The sequence below is a fragment of the Etheostoma spectabile genome, chromosome 10, assembly GCF_008692095.1.
Source record: "Etheostoma spectabile isolate EspeVRDwgs_2016 chromosome 10, UIUC_Espe_1.0, whole genome shotgun sequence".
Taxonomy (NCBI): domain Eukaryota; kingdom Metazoa; phylum Chordata; class Actinopteri; order Perciformes; family Percidae; genus Etheostoma; species Etheostoma spectabile.
The window spans coordinates 5,763,280-5,786,758 of NC_045742.1; the positions used below are offsets into that span (position 1 = coordinate 5,763,280).

General features: G+C 43.2%; 1 protein-coding gene across 1 annotated transcript in view; it reads right to left on the reverse strand.

Moving 5' to 3' along the window:
• fat4 (FAT atypical cadherin 4) overlaps positions 1 to 23,479 on the reverse strand; it is a 112,893-nt gene that overhangs the window by 30,294 nt on the left and 59,120 nt on the right. The window contains exons 3-6 of the mRNA XM_032528589.1: positions 23,075 to 23,336; positions 22,012 to 22,362; positions 18,213 to 19,135; positions 16,433 to 16,607 (exon numbers count right to left, since the gene is read on the reverse strand). Of these exons, the coding sequence (XP_032384480.1) occupies positions 16,433 to 16,607; positions 18,213 to 19,135; positions 22,012 to 22,362; positions 23,075 to 23,336 (1,711 nt within the window). The remainder of the gene's footprint in view (positions 1 to 16,432; positions 16,608 to 18,212; positions 19,136 to 22,011; positions 22,363 to 23,074; positions 23,337 to 23,479) is intronic.

A 23,479-nucleotide genomic window follows, 5' to 3' on the forward strand; every position in this document is an offset into this window, starting at 1 on the left:
AGTGGGCCCCGGTGGGGGAATGGTGAGGAAATATACCTAAATCTGGCAACATACAATCTGGCCAACCACTATATGACAAATGACCTCATTTTGCCATGGAAAGAGAGCTGGTGGAAATTTGCAGCGGGAAGTCAGCTGCCTACCGTTGGCTGCCATGCACTGTGGTTAGAAAAGTATTTTTTCCATTGGCAAATCCTGTCCCCGTTTCCTTGATTCTTTTTCTTTCTACATTTCTACTAGATGGCCTAAACCCCAGCAGCTCGCTCTGGAAACCTGCACGTTTCATTCTCCTGCTTCAGTTCACACTTTTGCGGGAACCAATCACAAACTGGCTTGTCTACATGCCGCGCTATTGGTGGGCTTAACATGATGACGATAAAGAAGCGACCAAGCAGCCTCTTGTTTACATTCAACATAGCGGCGGCCACCGAACGCCACTGAAGCTCAGCAAACCCGTTGATGCTGCTGTCGCTCCTACGTCACCTGGATCGTTGGTCTGATTGGTTGAAGGACTATCTTATTGCGTATAGAGTCATTTGAACTATGCCTTTTGGTCACGCCTCTTATGCAGATAAAATACTGAGCAGACTCCACAGACCAACGCTCAACCTCAAATCTATTGAGCTTTCTACAGTAGTTTTGTCAATTTTTCACAAGGTTGCATAGAAATGTATCCTGTTGTATTTGCCTGTTGTATCTGCTGGTATTTGATGGTACATCATTCATGTCATTAGACCCCATGAAACAAAGCCACGCAGGTAAACGTTAATCATAACATACACAGATAATTGAAGAGATCATTGAATGAGAGAGAGACAAAAACATATCCCGGTCACTGTTTGTGCATGTTCGACAGCAGAGAACTAGTGTTTGCATTCTTATTACCATTCCTTTAATTTGTAGATCACTTGCTGGCCAAAACAGATAAGTCAATCAATGCACTACCTCACCTCAGATCTGTGCCATGAGCATAATCTTATTTCAGGGGTTAATCTTAGGTTACTTAGAAAAGCAAACTGCCATGACCCAACACTCCTCTCCTGGTGATTACAGCCTGACATCATCTGTATTTACCTCACGCCGAGGAGTTATCAACGTTATCGCTCAAAAATCAGCACAAACTGTGTACTTTAACACGAGCAATTTTACTAGCTAGAAATTTGTTTTGGAAGCAAATGCCAATCATCACTTACAGTCCAGACGAGTGCATGTGTGTATATTTCATCCAAATTCATCCTGGTCATTATTGCACACAAGGAAATGGGATTTGGATCCAGAGAAGCATGCTCCTTCAATCAGTAAAGAAAACTCGTGGACCTTGTGGTACCGTGTTTCCATGAGTCGGTTTTGCCCTGGAGAGCTGTGCTGGAGTCACTGAGCTCTGAAGTGGTATGGATACTATAAAGGATAAGTCCAAGCTAAGTCCTGGTGATAACCCTGTCTCCTGACTCAGGGTATTCTCCATGGGAACACATCAGACTGATGGTATTCAGATAACCATTTTTCCTCCTATGAGCAGCCATTACACTATGGGATGAAGTAGAAAGTCACTGGCGTCAGTGCACCTCATTTCACACAAAGCAACTGAATCTGCCGGGGAGCTCAAAGCGTTCGAGCCACACAAGGATTCCTCCCTGCTTTAATTTCCATCTAATTAAACGCAGCACATTCCCTTCAGATCTGGGAAAGACACAGTTGGGGCGGTGACAACCAAAACAGAGTCCTCTGTTTGATATTTCACAATAATCCCAAAGACCTTAAAGTGCTTGTTAAACTGGCGTTGGGGATGACATTCAATTCTGTGTGGTAATATTTTTAACGCTTAATCTGAGCTGAGATCTAAGGGGTTTGTTTCAGCGTGGATATCGTATGGAGTAAAACCCCAAATAACCCGAAATAATTGGCATCCAAAATAACAAGCTTTCAGGACCAGGAGACTAAACTAGACCAGGTGACCATCTGTTGCCTCCTCGTCCATCCTGAAGATCCACAGACAGTTTCCTCTGTAAGCCTCTCAACCCAGAAAGTATTGTCTAGCACAAACATATGGCAGGGTCTAAGCACCTTATTAGTGTACATTACCACTGGACAAATCACATTAACCTCAAAGGAGGTGCCGTGGCCATACTTTCTGAACCGGAGGGGGTACAAATACATGTGTTAATGACGATTAAGCGATCTGTTTTTTGACCGCTGCAGCTGCTATGAGGGTGCACACGACTGTGAGAACCTGGCAGGGGGTCAATTTGAAGGAAACAGCAGCACCCACCTCCTGGGAAATGCTGCGAGTTGCCCCGAGTTGCTCAGTCTAAGCCGTGCTAAGAAGCAGGTTTGAGCGTCTCTGCTGGCACAAGAGATAATCTCTTCCTTCAATATATGATCGACCAATGTTTTATCGAAAAACAGACAAACACATAAAGCTGGGATGACCAAACAACCGGATTCATTTAAGTGGGAAGTCCAAGGCAGGTTGACTTAGGGAAGACGGATGAATGTGTAAATTTATGAGACAGCCCATCTGTAGCCTGAAGCTTAAGGCTAAACGGTTAATTACGGTTTATGGACTCCGGCTAGATTGTGCGCTGAAGGGACAGCGTAAATAAAACACATCATTACTCAAGGGGGAGAGAATTGGCCGCCATCAAGGCAAAATTGACATTTTTCTGCCTCTGAGAACCTGTTGCTTTGCAACAAAGCTTCTTTTAATGCGACCTCGTCCAGCACCCATGAATGGCCTCAGCGGAGCTGAGTGCAGGGTGCGAGCTGTCCCAATGCACAGTTTGCCAAACATAACAAAGTAAACAGAGGTTTTCTCACACTTAACAAGCAAGAGAGTGAAAGGGATATCTGAGTAAAACACTCAAAGCTGGTACCCGGTTTGAAAGGGAAAATAATATTTCTAATAAGACGGCAATCTGAGAGGCATTCGTCAAATTAAATCTAATGTTATACAGCTCGCCAGTTATTTATGGAGTGCCGCGTCTCACTGCTTTTGCATAATTTCTTTCCCATATGTTACGGATAGGGTTTGGCGGTTTGCATGGCAGGCAAGGAAAGCATATTGACAGACACAAAGTGCTGCTTTTTCCTCATATTTTCGGGCCTGTGGTGAAATTTAATGAAGTGATGTGCCTTTTGTGTTTTTACTACAATGGTGCTTTTATTTGCTGCGTTGTTGAATATTTGGAAATCCCTATTAAGCAGTGCATCTGTGGAACGTTCTGTAACTGTTTTCCATTTTATGGTGACACAGCAAAACCAGCAGATCATAACCAGTGTGAGAAGTGAAAAACATACACTGGCAGTATAACTCGCTCACAGTACAACTCCATAATGTTCATACGTCGGCCATATAAATCTAAAATATGACTTTGGAAAAGTGCTCAAGAGGGGAAGAGGGCAAACCTTTTTACACACAGATTTCATTATTCATTATTTCGTTGTAAAATTGGCTTTGCTAGATGTGCTAGTCAGGGTCCTTTAGAGAAACACAGCAAATAAACATCATTAAAAAATGCATCTTGCCAGGATAATCATCCAACCCAAACCACCTTTTTAAAAAACCCCATTACTTACCAAAGCCATTAAACATTGAGATCGAGCTATTGTTAAAGTGTACCAGGGAATGGAAATAAGAAAACAGACGAGAGGAAAAAAATATGCGAGACCACATTGTTGCTGCACCATTTTTTAAGAGCTAATCCAGAATGTTACTGCTCTGTTAAAAGTTCATTTGAGGAACCTGATATTTTATTTGGCTATGTCCTGTGTTGCCACTAGACTGCAGACTGGCTGAAACCTTCAGCATTGGACCCCATTAAAGATTTACTGTGGCAAGCGTTGGACAGTGATCTAGCAACGTCTTAACACTGCCTTATCAGTCTCCTTACAGGACTTCATTTGCCCTAAATTTCTATTTGACTTATATGAGGCTTATAGATTTATTCTCCGGTTACATGTTATGTCTTGTTCAAAACTGGACAACAAGAGATCATTATTCAATTAATCAAGTCAGGGGGGGAAAAAACCCAAAAGAAAAAAAGGGTTTAAACACCAGATTCATGGGAGCTATTTAAGAGAATAAAAGGATACTGCTTTAATGTAGTGATGGTCATTAAAATTCTTCATCTGCTAAGCGGTCGTTTAGCGCCCCAAAACTTCCCCTCACCCACCAGCCAAAAGGCCATATACAAACAGCGTGGCACTATGGAGCGATGTGCTGGAGGGATGTGAAAGACATGGGATTTCTATGCGACCGTATCCGCCATTATAGGCATGGGCCAAGGGATTTACTGTGCCTTCCCTTTAATAAATGTGACCAAACATGGTGCATCTAAATGCACCCCGAGGACGCTCTCACCACCACACGCAGACAGACTCACACAAACTCAAAAGGCAACAGCCGTAATACACAACTACAAATGTGTAAACGCAATAAAAAGCAAAGAATACATGCACGTGCAAAACATGTGCAGACACAAGCATGTGCATACAACCGTGCCTGAAAATACAAACCGGTTTCAATTTTATTGAAATTTTACATCAATTTTGGTCGCTTTTAACTCAATTTCTTACATACAACATTCAGGCTTTTTCAACCGAGGGATGTTGAGCTGGGAGCAATTACTTCCAACATGATCTTTGATGTTAAAATCCAAGAGAGGCACAAAACAGGAAGTGTGAAAATAAATAATAAAATCCAAATAAAACCCAAATAAAATCATTACATAGTAACCCAAAAACAGAATAGATAATCCATATAAAACTCCTAAAGACAGCAATAACAAACATCTAATTGACGCCTCTGTAAACTTTTCTTGGTGATGAGTCCTTAATAACTTTACACCGTAGATAAGCCCTGACCCCTAAAAGTCCCTCTTGCTTTCCAAGACTGTTCCATCATATGGGAACAATATATAAAAAAACAGCTTCTGGCAAAGGTTTTCGCTTACTGAGAAAATAGTTTTCACAGATGCAGGTGAACCCAGCCAGTATCCTCATATGATGTAAAGTACTTCAATTTATGTACACTGAAAAGAAGACAATTGTTTAGAAAATGGAAAGAAAAGAATTCTATCTAACGTTGATGCTTTAGGCACTCGGCTGCAAAAAACTCACACACACACACACACACACACACACACACACACACACACACACACACACACACACACACACACACACACACACACACACACACACACACACACACACACACACACACACACACACACACCAGCTGCCAGATAAATAAAAATATATCATTATTCAACCACAGATGCCCACTTAAAGTGATTCCATAAACACTGAGTGGCAAAAATATGTTACTGTTTGGCTGTGCTGGAAACCTTATTGTTTCACATGCTTCCATGGGGGCAAAACGTTTGTGTTGCTAAGCAGTGGCTTACAAATCTGATCTGCCTGCAGCTGATCCCAGATGTTGGCCCGGCGTTAAGATCAGCCACGGACCCTGCAGCCCCTCATGTCTCCTGCTTTCTGCAAAAGTTGTTAACTCAGAAATGCTGCAAACAACTTTCCATAAACTAGGAAATTAGAGAGAGAGAGAGAGAGAGAGAGACAGAGAGAGAGAGAGAGAGAGAGAGAGAAAGGAAACAGAAATATCGGACTTCTGATCTTAAAGTTTCCTCTCAACAAGATGCCTTGTAAAACACCTTTAAGCAGCTTGTAAGGATGCCACATTTTCGGTGGCTATGCACGGATTTTCAAATAATAACTTTTGCCAAATTCTGCTGCTCTCCAGGGCCAGAACACATTATGTGAACCAGCGCTTTTGTTTCCATCCATTTCATGACAGATTTCAGTCAGCAAAGCAGGCAGAGAGGGTCCTGAAGCTCTGTCCATGCTAAGATTAATGAGTTTACCTTCACTGAAATGACTGAAAAATGTCACAGGAGGATGCTAAGGTAAATCACAACAGCAAATAGAAAAACGCAACAGCAAATCATAAAACACGACAGCAAACAGGAAAACACTTCAACAAATCATTAAACACAACGGCAGGCAACCTATCTAGCAGAGGACAGGCCCTTGTGATTGGACAGACAGACTGTCTGTCTTTTAACAGGAAGTAGGGGTGAAAAACACAGAAAAGCGCCCATTTTGAAAACACGAGTACTCCTGAAGATACTTTCACTATTATAAAGAATTATTTTGATACAGGGCATACATATGACGTGAAAGTTGATATGTTGTCAATCAATCACAACATCAGGATGACTGTACGCACTCTCGAGTGACTTTTGAGAGAAGCAGGGTTTTACAGAAGGAATGGAGGGATGTGTGACGCCCAGCAATGTGTGGTCACATAATGTATTTTATTTTGATGTTGTTGCTAGTAAGTATATGATGTTATATTGTTTTATAGAGCCTCATTTTTTACGTTGTGGTGTAAATTATTTTGTAAGTTTTATACCAAAGTTCACCACAAGGGGCCGCGCCTCCCAGTGAGACGGCATATGTATTCTAGCCTCTCGTCTTCAGTCTGGCAGAAGCGGAGAAGGAAACACCTACATGTTGCCGGTCTCATCATTTTCCTGTTCTTTTCATTTAGTTGCAGATAAAACCCACATTTGTGGCCGAAATAAGGTCAACACTTGATAGAAAGGCTTTCCGTGTTTGAAACTGGGGAAAGAGTGTAATTATGAGTTGTTTAGAGAAAACACAAAGTAACGTGGTCGATGCTAACGCTAAAGCCAGTAAGCTAGCTGCACTCCCTGAACGTGTCACAGTGGGATATGGTCCCTGTTTGAGGCTCCTTTGTTATTTCAAGTAATGTTAAATGTTGTTCAAGCGAGTGTGTATTTGAAAGATTGTGAAGATGTATTGAGTTAACTGTTTCTTGTATATCTCACGCCAGCTGTACCATTTTGTTAACATAAACAGCATCTTGCTAATCTGTTAGCGCCCAACTTGCGTGTTGGATCATAGTGGCAACGAGTAACTTGTTGTAGTTATCTAGCTTAGTACAGCTATCAAATCTGTAAGCAGCAGACAAAGAGAAAAACTGAGTTTGAGTTATGTGGTGTGATACTAACTTAAGATGTTCTGTTGAGAAGAATTGTGAATTGAGACATGGAGAAGACATGTTTATGTGAAAAATAAAGCTGGCAGGAACGAAGAAGGAACACACACTACATGTTGCCGTCTCATCATTTCCTTTTCTTTTCAGAACAACATTTTAATCTGACCACAGCCTCACGCCCGGGCCTGTTACAGATTCTTGGGGGCTCGTGCCGGGATTGGCTCTTCAGCTCTGAGACGCTGATCCTTAAACCGTGATTGAGAGGCTGAGCTGGTGTGCAGTGCCTAGTGCTGGAGGTGACAGCTGCTGTCCATGAGAGTGCAACCCATGAGAGGAGGTGTAGCTGAAGCTGGTGCTGAGGGACCTGCTGTAAAGACTGGAAAGACGTTGTGATGGCCGACAAGAGGAAGAGCCTGTTGTGGACATCAGGAAAGCCTGCTTTTACTGTCGCCTAATGAACTTTTCCAGATCGCTACTAATGTGGGCCCAGTTCCAAGACAGGATTCATCAGAGCTTTCTAGTGAGGATGCAGAGGGGTGCTTTGAATACATCCCTGCATAGTACAGTAAGAACCTTTTAGACACTGAGGACAGAGGGTTGGGGAATTGTTAGCACTAAGATGAGGTGGAGAGATTGTACAGTCTCGGGTGTTACCGTTCCTCCTGTCGAGTCAGCCCATCCAGCCACAGCTAATGAACCATTGATTGAACCAGTAAGTGTAACCACTACTGCCACCGTGACACACAGCCAGTCATTGACACAACCAATCTGCTACACTTAGCAATGCTAATTGTTTACCAGAAAATGTACGCAAATGCTTTTGAACTATGATGATTTGAGTAAGAAACTCCTCCTTTGTGATAGCCCACACCACAGGCCACAGCACAACCTAAAATTGCACAACCTTTTCCAGTGAACAGTGCACCACAGTAGAACCAGCCAGGCTGCCAATATCCCAGCCACCAGAAAGGGTGTTCCCTAAAAGATCTCCCCTACATTCAGCGCCGTGAATTTAGGTACAGAGGCCAAATGGGGGATCACCATCTGATATTAGTTACAACAGTGGGTGTTGCAGATGGAAGAGGAGTCAAAGATAACTTCACTGATTCAGAGGTAGTGAGAGGTGTGCTCGATCATAAAACCAGGGATTTCAGGACATGCTTGTTAATAGGAAGAATGACGGTAGCCGGCTCAGGGGCTTTTTGCAGTCACACTTGGGGAAAGAAATAGCACAGAACTATTTCAAGAGCTAATGTGCGCAAAACAAAGCGAGCATGAGACCCCTCAGCAATTCCTCTATCGGGCTATTGGACTGAACAAAGAATCCTGTTCTCATCAAACAACGGAAGCTGGGATTAAGTACACCAGCCCACAGTCCAAGATGTCTTTCTGCACACCTTATACAAGGGATAGGCACACACACATGACACCGCGGGAGTTGAAACCCTTACTTTTTCAATCACACGGTGACAGTGAGACAATCTTGAAGCAGTCATGAAAATCACAATGTATGAAAGTGAAAGACAGCGTAGGTTGGGCCCTACACAACGCCGAAACATGCCGCTGCACACAGTCTCAGTTGAGAATGGAATCGTGGAACAGCCACAGGTAAAGAAGGAACGGTGGAGCAAAAGCCAAAACAGATACAGTGCAACAGCTCACAGAGAAAATAGAGTGCTCACCAAGCTAGTAGACACCCTTGCAGAAAAAGTACAGAGAGACCAAACCTGTCACTGTTCACCTACAAAAACCCAAATTACAAAAAAAAGAGAGATCCTATGGTTGTCCAAGGTGTAGAGCAGGTTTGCGGGTGTAGACACTGTTTTCTTTGCGCGAAGAGGGCCACAGAGCTAGAGGTTTCTAAAACACCATAGGCATCAGGGAAACGCCAACCGGTTGCTGAGGGGGGCAGCCAGTAACCGGAGCCCTTCCCACGTCCCACTTGACAGGTGCAGAAGCAGGGTTAGACGTCAGCCAGTGGATCAGCATGAATAAGCTAGACACAACCACTGAGACAGCTAAGTAAAAAAAAAAACGTAATAGTAAGAAAACTACTGTTACTGTGCAAGACTCCGCAGCTTCCAGCAATGTACAAATTGCCAAACTAGAGTAGAAAAGCTTTACTAAGTGTATCCTTAATGGTCTAGCAGTTAATGTCTAGTAGACATCTGAGCTCAAGTCATGATAGATAGCCCTGGAAGGACAAATACTACCTACCTTGACATGCGCCCTCTTTCGGAGCTCATTGACCTATTGAAGACAAAGGAAGTTGGAAGTGTACGCGGTAATGGAGAAGTCATTCCCTTTGATGGTTGGTTCATCATCACTGTGCTTGCCTGGTAAGGAGGACCCTGACTTATCAATAATGTACCCTTCCTGGTGAGTTCATTATCACTTGAAATGCCACTGATAGCTTTAATGTAGTGAGTGGTAATCCAGGGAAAACCAAGAAATTAGGCCCCACTTTACCCAACTGCTAGGTGAGCCATGTCCATTCCTGATGAGCAGCACAGCCTATTGTACCCTTTGTACAAACGAGAAAAACAGTCGCACAACAGGGACGCTAAGATAGGCAGAAAGAGAGAATAATCCCTGCGGTAGTGTAACCTGGGTGAGTGTAGATTGCCCCTCACTTGACCCCTCTGACTCATTAATTGTTTGAACCAGAGGAAATTTGCGTACAGCTACAGCAACTAGACATAGGTGAGGGCTTGCTTGAGATTCAATGAGACAGAACCCTACTGAGCTGTGCCTCTAGGGAACCCTACAAAACATGACATCATCCTGCCTAGAAAATCCCCACTTGGCAGTATTCAGCCAATCAAAAAATAGTTGAAACTGACTTGCCTGATAAGAAGGAGTGACGGTTCAGGGTATCATGACTACCCCATCTGACTCAGCCAGAATACCCACACGGTGGCAACCACCAGTGATGTAAGTCACCTCAACGAGGAGCAACAACAGACACTAGTGAAGAGAAATGCTGTATGAAGAGTCGCCTGCTTTCGCCAGAGATGCTGATGATATTGGCTGTATTCCAGTTTACACATGTCAATAACCCTCAGAGATGACATTCCGGTACAGAAAGCCTACTCTTCTATTCCAAAACCACTTTTCGCGGAAGTAAAGGAGTACATCCAAGACCTCTTAGCAAAAGGAGGGATCATCAGTCGAAGTCCCCTTCCGCAGCCCCTGTTTGGTGCGTCCGAAAAAAGGACGGCCGCTGCGCCTTTGTATGACTATCGTTGTTGAACCAGAGACTATCCCTGACAGACACCCACTACCTCGGATCCAAGATCTGACCGACACTCTTGGGGACACTCTGTGTTCAGTATCCTTGATCAGGGTAAGGCGTACCACCAAGGTTCATGGCAGAAGGCTCAGACACGTCACAGCATTGTAACTCCCTGGGGTTTATACGAGTGGTACGGATACCCTTTGGCCTCTCCAATGCCCCTGCGCTTTTCAAAGGAGTATGGAGAGATGCTGGACTCACTCAGAGACGAATGCTGTATCCCCTATCTGGATGACATCCTGTTTATTCAAAAACCTTCGGGAGCATGTCGAGGGAGTCCGCAAAGTCCTGAGACACTCAAAAACATGGCGTAAAGTTAAGACCTGAAAAATGTGAACTGTTTCGCCGACAGGTAGGTACGTTGGTCGGATGTCTCAGCAGAAGGGTGCACATCGACCCAAAGGATTTGGAAGCGGTTCGTTGCTCAAGAAAAAAAGCAGAGACAGTTGGTGATGTGAGACAACTTTTGGGCTTTCTCACACTATCGCAGTTACATCCAGGATTTCTCACGCATGCGCAACCTGTGTATGAGCTGCTCAAAATTCAAAACAGTGCATCAACAAGCAGCCGCACCAAGTAAAGACCAAGGCCCTCAGCTGTCCTCCAAGACTCCTGTGGAGTGGACTAGTGAACACCAGAGAGTACTGGAGTCCTCCCATCGACACTCACCAATCCTCCAGTTTTGGCTACCCAGACTTCAGCCTACCATTCTTGCTCCACACAGAGCCCTCGAACAGGGCTTGGCGCTGTACTCTACCAACATCAAGATGGTAAACTGAGAGTCATAGGTTACGGTTCCAGAACGCTGACCCCGCTGAAAAGAACTACCGTCTGCACAGTGGAAATTGGAGTTTTTGGCACTTAAATGGGCAGTGTGTGAAAAGTGAAACTATCTGTTCTATGCCCCCACTTTACCATTTACACCGATAACAATCCACTTACTTATGTCATGAGTACTGCCCAAGCCAATGCAGTTGACATCGGTGGGTTGGGAGGTTGGCTGACTTCAGGTTCGAGATAAAGTACAGACCCGAAAGTAATACTGATGCTGACACGTTGTCTCGTGTGCCCTCGACATCAACAAGTTGTGATAGAAGTACTGAGGAGTTGTCGCAGAGGTGGTGGAAGCCACTGGAATGGGACTAAGCACGCTCAGGAACAGGATGTAGCGTGGGTTGCTGCACCTACACCACACAACGTCACACCGAACCCCCGCACCCTCTCCCAGCCATCAGTAGTGAGGAGATGGCCAAAGCAAAGGGAAGACAAGCACCGTCGAGAGATCATAAAACTAAACCAACGCAGTACTAACAATGACACACGACTAACCGTGATAAGCAGCAAGGAAACTCCTTCATGAAGGAGCAAATGCACTTAAGAAAGGGACTTCTTTACAGAACGACCAGTGAAAGACAGCAGGTAGTCCTCGGCCGTTACAAACCCCTGGTGTTAAAGTGTCTCCACACGATATGGGACACATCGGTACAGAGAGAGTATTGTCCCTAGCTAGAGAAAGGTTTTACTGGCCATATTAAAGAAAGAAGTAGAGGAATATGTCACGAAGATGTCCGTGCATAAACAAAAGAAACCACAGTACTGTTCGCGCTCCAATGGGCACCATCACTCAAACTCACCATTGGACCTTGTGTGCATAGACTACCTCACCTGGAACCCTCGAGGTGGTATGAGTATATCCTGGTCGTAGTGGTCATTTTACAAGGTTTGCAGCATCATCCGACCAAAAAATCATGACTGGACGACAGCAGCTGACCGCATCTTTGAAGAATTCATCCCCCTTGGATATCCTGGAAGCTACATCACGACCGGGTCGTGAGTTTGAAAACGAACTTTCAGGACCCTACGGGAAAATCGGAGTGGACACTCGCGAACAACGCATATCACCCACAAGGAATCCGGCAGAACGGTTCAAGAACCCTTGCAGGCTCAGGACACTTACTGATAAAAAAAGAGCGTGGAAAGATCATCTCCAAGGAACCGTGCATGCTATAACTGTACGCGACACGAGTCAACAGGATACTCCCCCTATTTTCTGCTGTAGCGACACCATCCCGTCTCCCTGTAGACTTATTGTTGGTCTAATGGCTGAGAAACCACAGTATCACACAAAAGTATGCAGAAAAATGGGCTGAGAGAATGACTGAGGACAGATAGCCAGTGAGAACAGTAACTGTCAAGTGCACGAGGCAAGTCTTATTACGACAAGAGATTAGGGTGTGGTTTGCATCCCGGGACAGAGTACTTGTTAGGAATCTCAGTGAGCGAGGGGCCCGGGGAAACTCAGTCATACTGGAAAGGAACATCTATGTAGTCAAAGAACAGGTAGCAGACACCCTGTGTATGTAGTCTACCCTAGACAGGAGAAAACCGTAAACCAGAGTCCTACACCTAGTAACTATGCATTAGTTAATGACCTCCTGTTGAAGCCCCGCCACAAAGGTTAGAACAAGTACCAAAGAAACAAACCATACGGAGCATAACCATTGCAGGGACAAAACTTTGGGGAAACGCCCAAGTGCACAGTATTCAGAGTCAGAAGAAGCACTACTAGGTATTGTTAGGTTCCTGTGGAGGAAAGAGATCAGGAAAGACAGAACACTTACCATTATTACCTACTATGATCCAGAGGATCCAGTGCCCGCAGAAACAAACAGGCCTCAACCACAGCTGTTAGGTCAGAAAGACAACTTACCGTACCTGTGTGGAAGAGAGAACCTGGTAACCTTCCAGTCAGGAAGCACCAAAATCCCAGGATAGCCTTCTGTGACCAGCTCACTACCTTATCAGACCACTGAGATAGACAGTGGAGGAGATGATGATTCTGTAGCCGTTGGAGATGCGAGAGAGGTTTGGATGATTTTGAAGCAGACACTCACTCAAGTTAGAAGGTCGGCAAGAGAGAGAAGGCCAAGCAGATGTTCACATATCAGACACTAGCGAACCGTCACTGCAACCGCGTCCCACTGTCAACACAGTCACTACATTCACCTCACCTACATACCTGCATGGCCAACGCCTTATCAGTTACCACAACTAACAGGTGTTGCACCTTACTCACATATCCTTACATGCCCCACACACACACCACACCATGGTGGTGTTAATGATTAAATGCGATGTTGAGCTATTTCTAGAACATAGAGGTTTTCAAATGTCAGAAGCCATTTCTATTTTTGTCAGGGAGCGTGTGACGCCACATGTGGTCACATAATGTATTTTATTTGGTGTTTTGCATAGTAAGTATATGATGTATATTGTTTATGAGAGCCTCAGTTTTTCGTTTGGTGTAAATTTTGTATTTTAAGTTTACCAAAGTTCACCACAAGGGGCCGCGCGCTCCCAGTGAGACGGCATATTGTGATTCTAGCCTCTCGTCTTCAGTCTGGCAGAAGCGAGAGAAGGAACACCACTACATGTTGCCGGTCTCATCATTTTCTTGTCTTTTCAGGTTAGTTGCAGATAAAAACACACATTTTGTGGCCGAATAGGTCAACAACTTGATAGAAATGCTTTCCGTGTTGAAACTGGGAAAGAGTGTAATTATGAGTTGTTTAGAGAAACAAAAGTAACGTGGTCGGAATGCTAACGCAAAGCCAGTAGCTAGCTGCACTCCCTGAACGTGTCACAGTGGGTATATTGTCCCGTTTGAGGCTCCTTTGTTATTTCAGTAATGTTAAATGTTGTTCAAGCGAGTGTGTATTTGAAAGATTGTGAAGATGTATTGAGTTACTGTTATCTGTGTAATTCTCACGCCAGCTGTACCATTTTGTTAACATAATTAACAGCTCTGCTAATCTGTTAGCGCCCAACTTGCGTGTTGGAATCATAGTGGCAACGAGTAACGTTGTAGTTATCTAGCTTAGTACAGCTATCAAATCTGTAAGCAGCAGACAGAGAAAAACTGAGTTTGAGTTTGTGGTGATGATACTAACTAAAGATGTTCTGTTGAGAAGAATGTGAAATTGAGAATCACATGGAGAAGACATGTTTATGTAAAAATAAAGCTGGCAGAAGCGAGAGAAGGAACAACACTACCATGTTGCCGGTCTCATCATTTTCCTGTTCTTTTCAGAACACATTTTAACTCGACCACAGGCCTCACGCCCGGGGCCTGTTACAGATGCAGTCTAGAAAGCTGGTGAGAGAGCACTCATTTCCTGTCAAAAGACAGACAGTTTGTCTGTCCAATCACAAGGGTCCATCCTCTGCTAGATAGGCCCTAGCTTTACCGGTAGAAGTTAATGCCGTTTTTATATTTGCTGTTGTGTTTTGTGATTTGCTGTTGCGTTTTTCTATGTTGTGAATTGTACCGTAGAATGGACAGCTATAGCACAATAAACAGGCACACAGCCCTGCCCGAATTTGGGGAAGTCCAACTTTGATTCATTCACAACATAAGTTTCCAACAGCTGAGAACTTAGAGCACATTTGTCTGATCGTAAGTCATGTTGCACTTTAAAAAAAACGCAATCCTATTCTGCTCATGATAAATTGTTTGCACAGTGGCTGCTGCAGTACTACCAAATATGACAGAATACAAGATATAGCTTAAGTCCTGACAGAATAATACTTTCATTCTGAAGCTTTGGAGTGATAAATCCTCCTGAGTTTTTCTCTCTGTGTTACACAGTGTTTCGCAGTAGAACTAGTCAAATATGGCAGTGCAGGAAGATATAGGCGGACGTTAACTTGTTAAGATGAATGTTTGTGGTTGAAAATGGGTCATGGTAGACAGCAGACTTGGAGACATGTCTGCACCATCCACCTTCAACATTTCCTGCCAGATAGCGCCTGGGAGAACCATTTCCCCCCACTGTCTCAGCCGAGGCCTCAAAAATGTGAGAAAATGCTGCTGGGTAATTTGGCCTGTACTATGATTATGGGTTTTTTGATATTTTGATATTCTACCCCAAATCCCTCTTTCTGCCTCTTACCAACATTGTACTGAAAAGTCCTGTCAAAATATTTTGGAATTGTTGTCAGGGTACTAAATATGGACTCCTCGTGAAGCGTACGAAAAGGAATCGAATCCTAATTAGTATGTTCGCTTGTTGGGCAACTTTGTCCATGTGGCACAAACCTCTGAGGAGTATGTGAAGCAAGGCAATCTTAACAAAGCATGAAGAAAAACACTTTTTTTGTTAGTTTGGCTTCTGAAAATGTGATGCTGTTTTTTATTAATGTACTCTAAGCTAACCTAAAATGTAAAATGATCCCCCACAAATATGCAAATAAGTCACTGACTACAGTAGGTAATGGATATAATTCTTAAATGTGTGTTTATGTAGTATCTAACATTGTCTAACAAGATATTTCATGCAACATTGTCTCAATTCTCACCAAAGCCAGTGCACAGTCAAAAATACACAGCGTTGTGAATGCTCACATGGTCAGTCCAGGAATGAAACAGAACCACCCTCAGACCATGACGGCCGTGCCAGAGCAGCTCGGGGAAACGTATACTTAACTGGGATACCATGTGATTTGGCTACAAAGGGGATACGCATGTACTCCGTTAACTACACATTAACTGGCCTCTATGCAATAACAAGTTAACCTTTTATCTGGCTATAACAAGCTCTACCGCTGTATCCAAATAAACAGAGGATGCTGTTCAATCGAACCCGCTGAAAGGACTTCTTAGGGGAATAAGTCAAAAACACCCACTGTTTTGCAAAGCTTAAAACTCCCGAATGTTTAGGTTATTGTGCCACACAAAAGGAGCACTGTGCACACTGTGAAATCAAAATGCTGTTTGTTGACATTGCTGTTAGTTTATGAAAATATTCTTTTTCAGCTCGGTTCTTGCAGGCTGATTACAAAATGTCATGCTTTGCTGAAATTCAACAATGTCCATGTAAGGACATATTACACGGTGCTCAATCAATCCTTACCAGATCATCGTGAACATGTTGAACAAGTAGAATTCAGACATAAACAACTGGTTTTTTGAACACCATAAACTGAAATGCAATACTGCCAGGCCAGCAAAAAATCATCTTTTACTACAAAACGGTCAAACATTTCAAGATGCAATCAGCCGCACCCACAGCTCAAACCCTCCACTGCGGTCTCACCTGAGTCGGTGGCTGTGACCAGCAGGATGTATTTCCCCTGAGCTTCGCGGTCCAGAGTCTGGGTCAGGCTCAGCTGACCGCTGGAGGACAGGCTAAACGCGCCCTCGTCATTCCCACCACTGAGCATGTAGCTTAGCTGGCCGTTGGCACCTTGGTCGTCGTCTCTGGCAACAACCTGGAAAACACAGAAACAAGCTTCTTTTGAGATTCAGGATATCAAACGTCTTTATCTTCTTGTACAATAATTCATGTGTTTTTCATTTCCAACAGCAGAACAGAACAGTTTGTCTGGAATAAACAGAAGAACTGGGGAGCTGTACTAGCATGGCAGCAGGGGTGGAAAGTTGAATGCACTATACCATTTTGAGGTACTTTTACTCCAGTTTGAATTAAAAAATAGAAAAAAAACAAGACTATGTAACCTTTGAAACATTCTTCTTCTTCTTACATATTGAATGTTAAACTCTTCCGCACTAAAACATACTCTTGCTCACTTCAACAACCCTGTGTTTTGTCGCTGCAGCCTTACTGTACTTGGTCTGTTACGACCAATACTTTACGTTGGCTAATATTGGCAAACTACATATTGCTGTTAAATGGACATTACTGAGTCAGGTTGGTGACTGTATCATTGTTCTCTACTTGGGAAATATGAGCACTATTCAGCAAAGTTTCCATATTCTCACTTTAAGTAAAGTACCTAAAAATTCTGTAGGTACAAGTCCTCTTGAGTCAATATACAGTATTTATTTACTTTACATCACTGGAGACAAAAATGTGCCTTTGGGTTGTATAAATTGACATTTCAGTGGATTAGTTGACAAGTGATCTTTGGAAAGAGTAGTGAAGAACCACCAGCGCAATGGCCTAAGTTTTCAAGCAGTTTCACTGCTAATTTTCTCTTTCTGGATGTTTTTTAGTGAAGCATTATTGGGAGAAATATGTTGCTCAATTTACACAACCAAACATAGCTGACAGTAACCATGCTTTGACTATCCACTGAAGCCGCTAAGGGGTTAATTACCATCACGTTGCTGGACGGCACCTTGATGGTAATTGTTGAGGGAAGGAAGATCATTACTTATTCACTTTGTCTAATCATACTTTCCCAGGTAATCGTCAAAAACAGTGAGAACAAAAATATTAGTGAGTCTGACTTTTCTCCTCGGATGCAACATTAAACTACAACATTTCACCAGTGTGCCCAAATGCATTGTGAGCCCTCCCTGCCGTGCATGCTGCAGACAGGCACAGCCAGGTTAGCGCACAGATGTGTGTTCTTACGTGTCAAAAACCCTCTATGTCTGGACCCCTTCCCAACACATAACTGTACCCTCATTTCCTCACAAGGTACACAAGCGCGAGAAATTGGAATTGTGCCGTCACTGGAAATCAGTCCTTCCCCTCCATTTTTTATGAATGGCTCATTTAGTCATCAGGGCGGTTGGGATGTTAACTGCCTTGTCATGCAATTTAGCCCAGTTTCATATTTCAGTGAAATCCTATAAAGCCCTAATTGTGCGGAGCAAATTGCAGTCATAAATCATTTCTATATCACTTCAGTCACATATTTGCCATGATATTTAGCTAAATAAGACCACCATGGTATGTAGCGCCCTGATAAATCTCACATACCTGCACTTATTAAGTTAGTATTACTCCAAATTTGTTTAAGGCATTAGCTTACTAATGGTCTCAGAACTGTCATTTCAAAACACTGCCTTTTTTAAACTGAGGACGTCCTGTCTTGACATAAAGAAGAAAAAAACAACATACTGACCTGCAGGATGTTTTTTGGAAGGTCCTCCAAGTTCTCCTGAACATTGACAGTGTAAGGAGAGAGCTCAAACACAGGGGAGCAGTCATTGACGTCCAACAACACAATGTTAACGGTTGCGCGGTCCACCCTGGGGCTGCTGCCTCGGTCGGCGGCTTGGACCACCAGTGAATAGGACGAACACGCCTCACGGTCCAGCTGTTTGGCCACGGAAATCACCCCTGTAACCGAATCAATCCTGAAATCAGAGTTAGTGTTGCCTCCTAAGATAGAAAATCGGATCTGCCCATTGGTGCCTTCATCTGCATCGCTGGCAAAAACCTGAATGACATCAGTCCCAGTCAAGGTGTTCTCCTCAATCTCGATGTCGTAGATATTCTGGGAGAAGCTCGGCGTGTTGTCGTTGACGTCCAAAACCATCATAGTCACATCCATCGTTGAAGACAGACGGGGTTCCCCTTTATCTGTAGCAACGACTGTGAGGGTGTAGTTGGAAAGCTCCTCGCGGTCCAGTTCCCCAACCAACCTGACGTCTCCGTCGATTGTACCAATGCTGAACTTGTTACTTTGAGATCCTTTGAGGGAGTACTCGATGTAGCTGTTGGGTCCACTGTCGGCGTCTGTGGCCTGGGCAGTGAACACCACTGTGTCCACCGGCGTGTTCTCCTGGATGTAGGTCATCCTCTGAGAGGTGAAGGCCGGCGGGCAGTCGTTGACGTCCAGAAGAATGATGGACACCTGGGCAGCACTGGTGAAGCGGGTCATGGGAGGAGGAGCCAGGTCATTGACTGTGATCACAAGGTTGTAGAAGGATTGGATTTCTCTGTCCAAGGCCTTCTTGCTTTGGATGACTCCTTCCTTACTGATGACAAAGTGGCCCTGGGGATCGCCAGAAGCAATTCTGTAGAGGAGCTGAGCATTTTGGCCTGGAAAACATGCCAAGAGGGAATCAGAAGGCAATAATAATTCAAAGTTAGATTTCTTTTACAGGGCCGTTTCAAAGCTGTACACTGGGTTAAAGCCGTAATCCAGCCTTAAAAGTTAGACCTGACAAGGTTTGAGCCAAGCAAATTTTGATTGACAGCTTTTTAAAAGACCAAACCGGTTTACAGCCCGACATTATTCAAATGTCCGTAAGCACACAGCTCTTTTGCCTTTTGTTAAGAATGAATAATTTATAAATTTTTTAACATTATTTATTCATGACAAACAGCTATAGTGGCTATAGGCCACTTGGAAGTAAGAAATAAAATAAGTCCTCTGTAACAGTGTAAGATCTCGGCACTCTAAATAGGCCTAGGCATACTCACTTAGCCTATAAATAAGCCCAATCGCCAGAGGCCAGCCTCCGTTTCACCTCCTCAGCATCAATCTTTGCGCTAATAGAAACGCATCACCTGACCGCTCATATACCATACTATACGGACCACAAGCCCGAGCCCGGCCCGAGCCTGTGTAAAATGATAAGACCTCAAGACTGAACCCAACCAAACCCTTTGGGTCCCGTCCGATTCGGGACGGGAGTTTCTGTTTAGTAAACTGTTGCAACTGATTATTTTCATTTTTGACTAATTTGCCAATCATTTTGTCAAATATCCTTTCAATAGTGTTGTCTATAATGCATCAGAAAATAGCAAAAAAAGTTTGTTAGAATTTGTCACAGCTCAAGGTGACATCTTCAAATGTCTTGCTCTGTCTGACTAGCAGTGCAAAGACAATTTCCATCTACCGTCATGCATGAAAAATAAAATTATACCATCCTTATGTTTAAAGCGCCCATATTATGCTAATTTCCAGGTTCATAATTCTATTTTGAGGTTGTGCCAGAATAGGTTTACATGGTTTCATCTTCAGAAACACCATATTTTTGTTGTACTCCACATTGCTGCAGCTCCTCTAGGTTTAGGTGTTTAGGTCTAAGTGTTTTTTCCTGTTAATGTGTACAATTTACTGCAGTATGAACCTGAATTTAAAATAGCCAGATAACATACAGACAGTAGAGGTTGAATGTTGGTATTTTTGACTAGCATCCATTGTTCCAGATGAGATTGTTAAATATGCTGTATGTGTGTGTGAATTAGTAATTTATAGGGGTTATCTACATCAATTTCCACAAATTGTTCATGTGCAGCAGCTGGAGCTATCTGGCTGCAACTCTTGTCCTCCAAGTAGACAATCCATTCATGTAGCATGAAGGATTGCATTCAAAAAAGAAACACCACCGCAAACTACATCCGAAACTGATAGTGCGGTTGTGCCATTTTTGTAAATCCCTCAAAATTAAAACATTCATTCAGATGAGATAACTACAGTGTGACTGAGTGGACGGAAGCAGTAAACTATCTATCCTTGAAATCGGGCCTAATCCGCAGCACTGGAACTGGGGGTTAAAATGATCTTAAATTGAGCGTCTGTAATTCAAGTCAACGGGGTATTCATGTGGAAAGCGCCGGCCGGCACCTTCCCACACTCCGGAGTGTATTTACAGAACACAAGTAATCCCTTATCAAAAGCTTGAGTGCTACTTCCATCTGAGTTTAGGCTACGCCATCTAAAGACAAAGTCTCGGGGTTGGGGGTCAGGGGCTTAGGAAGTGCTAACAATGGCGTTTTATTTTGACAGTGGAAAGCTGCAACTATAAATCTGAAGAGGACGATGCGGTCAGATTATGTGGACAGTGGAGAAAGAAGCCAGACTCTGGTTGAGAACTAGGCAGCGTATTTCCCAGGAATGTAGGTCACAATAACCACATTAGGTCTGGGTGAAGCGGTAATTACAGCGGAGGAGAGTAGCGGTGACTGTTCAAATACCACACGGCACTTCACATACAAGAAACCCACCACCTGAAACGCAGAAATAACGCAGGCCACTTAATCATACAGTGAAAATGTATTTCATCAAGTCATTCATGCACAACGCAAAATAAAAAATAATAAAAATAAAATAAAATGTAGGTTTGAGAGCTTCTGTGTAACCAACTGTCATAACCAAATGACAGGCCTACATTAAATTAATCTTCTAGGGCTAACTCGACAACACTTGATTTACACAGTAGGAGAGTGCATTACTGCTAAAAACATTCTCAAAGAACTGTTTTCTTTAAATATCCCGACATCGCTGGGATGTTTGACCAGAGTTTAACTTGATTTAACTAAAAAAACAAAATCTATATTTTTCTTTCACTAATACAATGTGTCCTGATTTGGCAGTGTTGCCAAATGCTTCTAAATATAGCACGCTGAAAAGAAGAAAAAAAATCTCATCTGAAACCATTTATTGATTCAAATCTGTGTCAAGAAAAAATGTTGTGGTTAGACAAATGATAAAAAAGCAAATAAGCTATGAGCAATTCAATAGTGAGATATTGCACCTATATTTATTGACTGTATATTTATAAGCACTGGATCTACATATCAATTTTATGTATACCTACATATCAGTATTAGCATACTGTATGTATGTGTGTGTGTGTATTTGGTGTATGCATCAAAAAGAAACAGCAGTTCATGTTTTACAGGCTGCATTTACGTTTGACACATTTTGCATCTAAAAAAAAAATGTTTTTATTGTAACTTCTTTCTTGGTTTTCAGTGAAGTTTAGTTAGCTACCCAGCTAAATAACACACATGTTTGACTGATCCCTGCCAAAAGAATTTATTTCGATTATGTTAATTGCATTCATAACAAATGTGGTCCATTTCATTCATTAGCTGTGGTATTATTAATAGTATTGTCAGCTCTAAAATGTATCTTCCTTTTAATTCCATCTCCAATGTAAATTTCCCACATGTAGGGTACATACCGTCATCAGCGTCACTGGCCCCAACAGTGACAATACTGGATCCAGGCGGCAGACTCTCCGAGACGGACGTGCTGTACACGCTGGTGTTAAAGATGGGCGGGTTGTCATTCACATCCAGGACGTTGAAATACACTCTGACTGTGCTGGCCTGCCCCCCGCCGTCCCGGGCCTTCGCTGTCAGAATATAGTACTGCTGAGTCTCGTAGTCCAAAGGACGCGTCACGTTGAAAACTCCCGTCACTGGGTTCAGGAGGAAGGTCTCGTCCTCGTCGTCCTCCTCCAGCGAGTAGGTGACCTCTCCGTTTACCCCTGAGTCAGAGTCGCTGGCCAGGATCGCCGCCACGATGGAGCCTGCGAGAGTCAGACGGGTTGGAACACAGAGACGAGAAGTTAGACTTTACTGCCCTATAGAAAAATTGACTTTAATATATCTACAGGGGGTTATTAGGACTGTTTATTAATACCAGTGACTCAGTGATCACTCTGCCAGCTTTGCTTTTTTAACTCACTTGGCCTGTTTTGGAACAAAAAGTCTTCCAATCATTGGTATTAAGCTAAAGACGTAGGCATGAAGATAATGCTATACCAGCTAATGATGACATGTTTTTATTAGTACTTTACATAATCATATCTCACTTGACATTCTTCTTTCATTTCCAAACTTCTTTTTTTAAAATCTTTTTTGTGAATAAAGTGGTGACAGTTAAAAATGAGCTGTGCCAGACAGTTGTCAGTATTATTGTAAATCCTGCTAGTCGCTAATAGATTTCCATATAAATCAGGTATCAGTTACTGTCCCTTTGACCTAATAAACTCTTAATTTTACCCTTAAGGAAGATACAGACGATTTGGGAGAGCTACAATAGTCATATAAAAATGTTCTTATAAAAAATGCTCTTATAAATTGCTACAAAGAAGCTGCTCCACTTAAACAGAGTTCGGTCTAAGGGCTTTTGCAGAAGACAAAACATTGCCCGTCTGTATTTCCAATGTCTACATTCTTTACATGTCAGCGTGTTTTAGGTTGTAACTGGATGCTTCATAAGTGACACGGAGATCCTACCTGGTGCCATGTCTTCGGGGATATCAAACGAATACGTTGCCCGGGAGAACTTGGGCATGTGGTCGTTGACGTCTTTGACGGTGATGTTCAGCCTCATGTCGGAGGACTGTTTTCCATCGTCTGCGCGTACCAGAAGGGAATATTTTGAACGACGCTCCCTATCCAGCTTCTTGGTGGCGACCAGATCACCAGACTCAGGGTCAATCCGAAAGCTGTCATCTGCCCCACTGATGATGGTGTACGTCACAAGAGCATTGGGACCCTGAGGTGAAGAAAGAAAAATGTAATATTATAGCTTGTAATTGATCGCAGTTACATAAGTCAAATGGGGTCACTTACAAATTTCCATTCCACTCCAATATAGAAAGAATACCAGCTGATCTGAGTGGGGGGCTGATCTTTAAT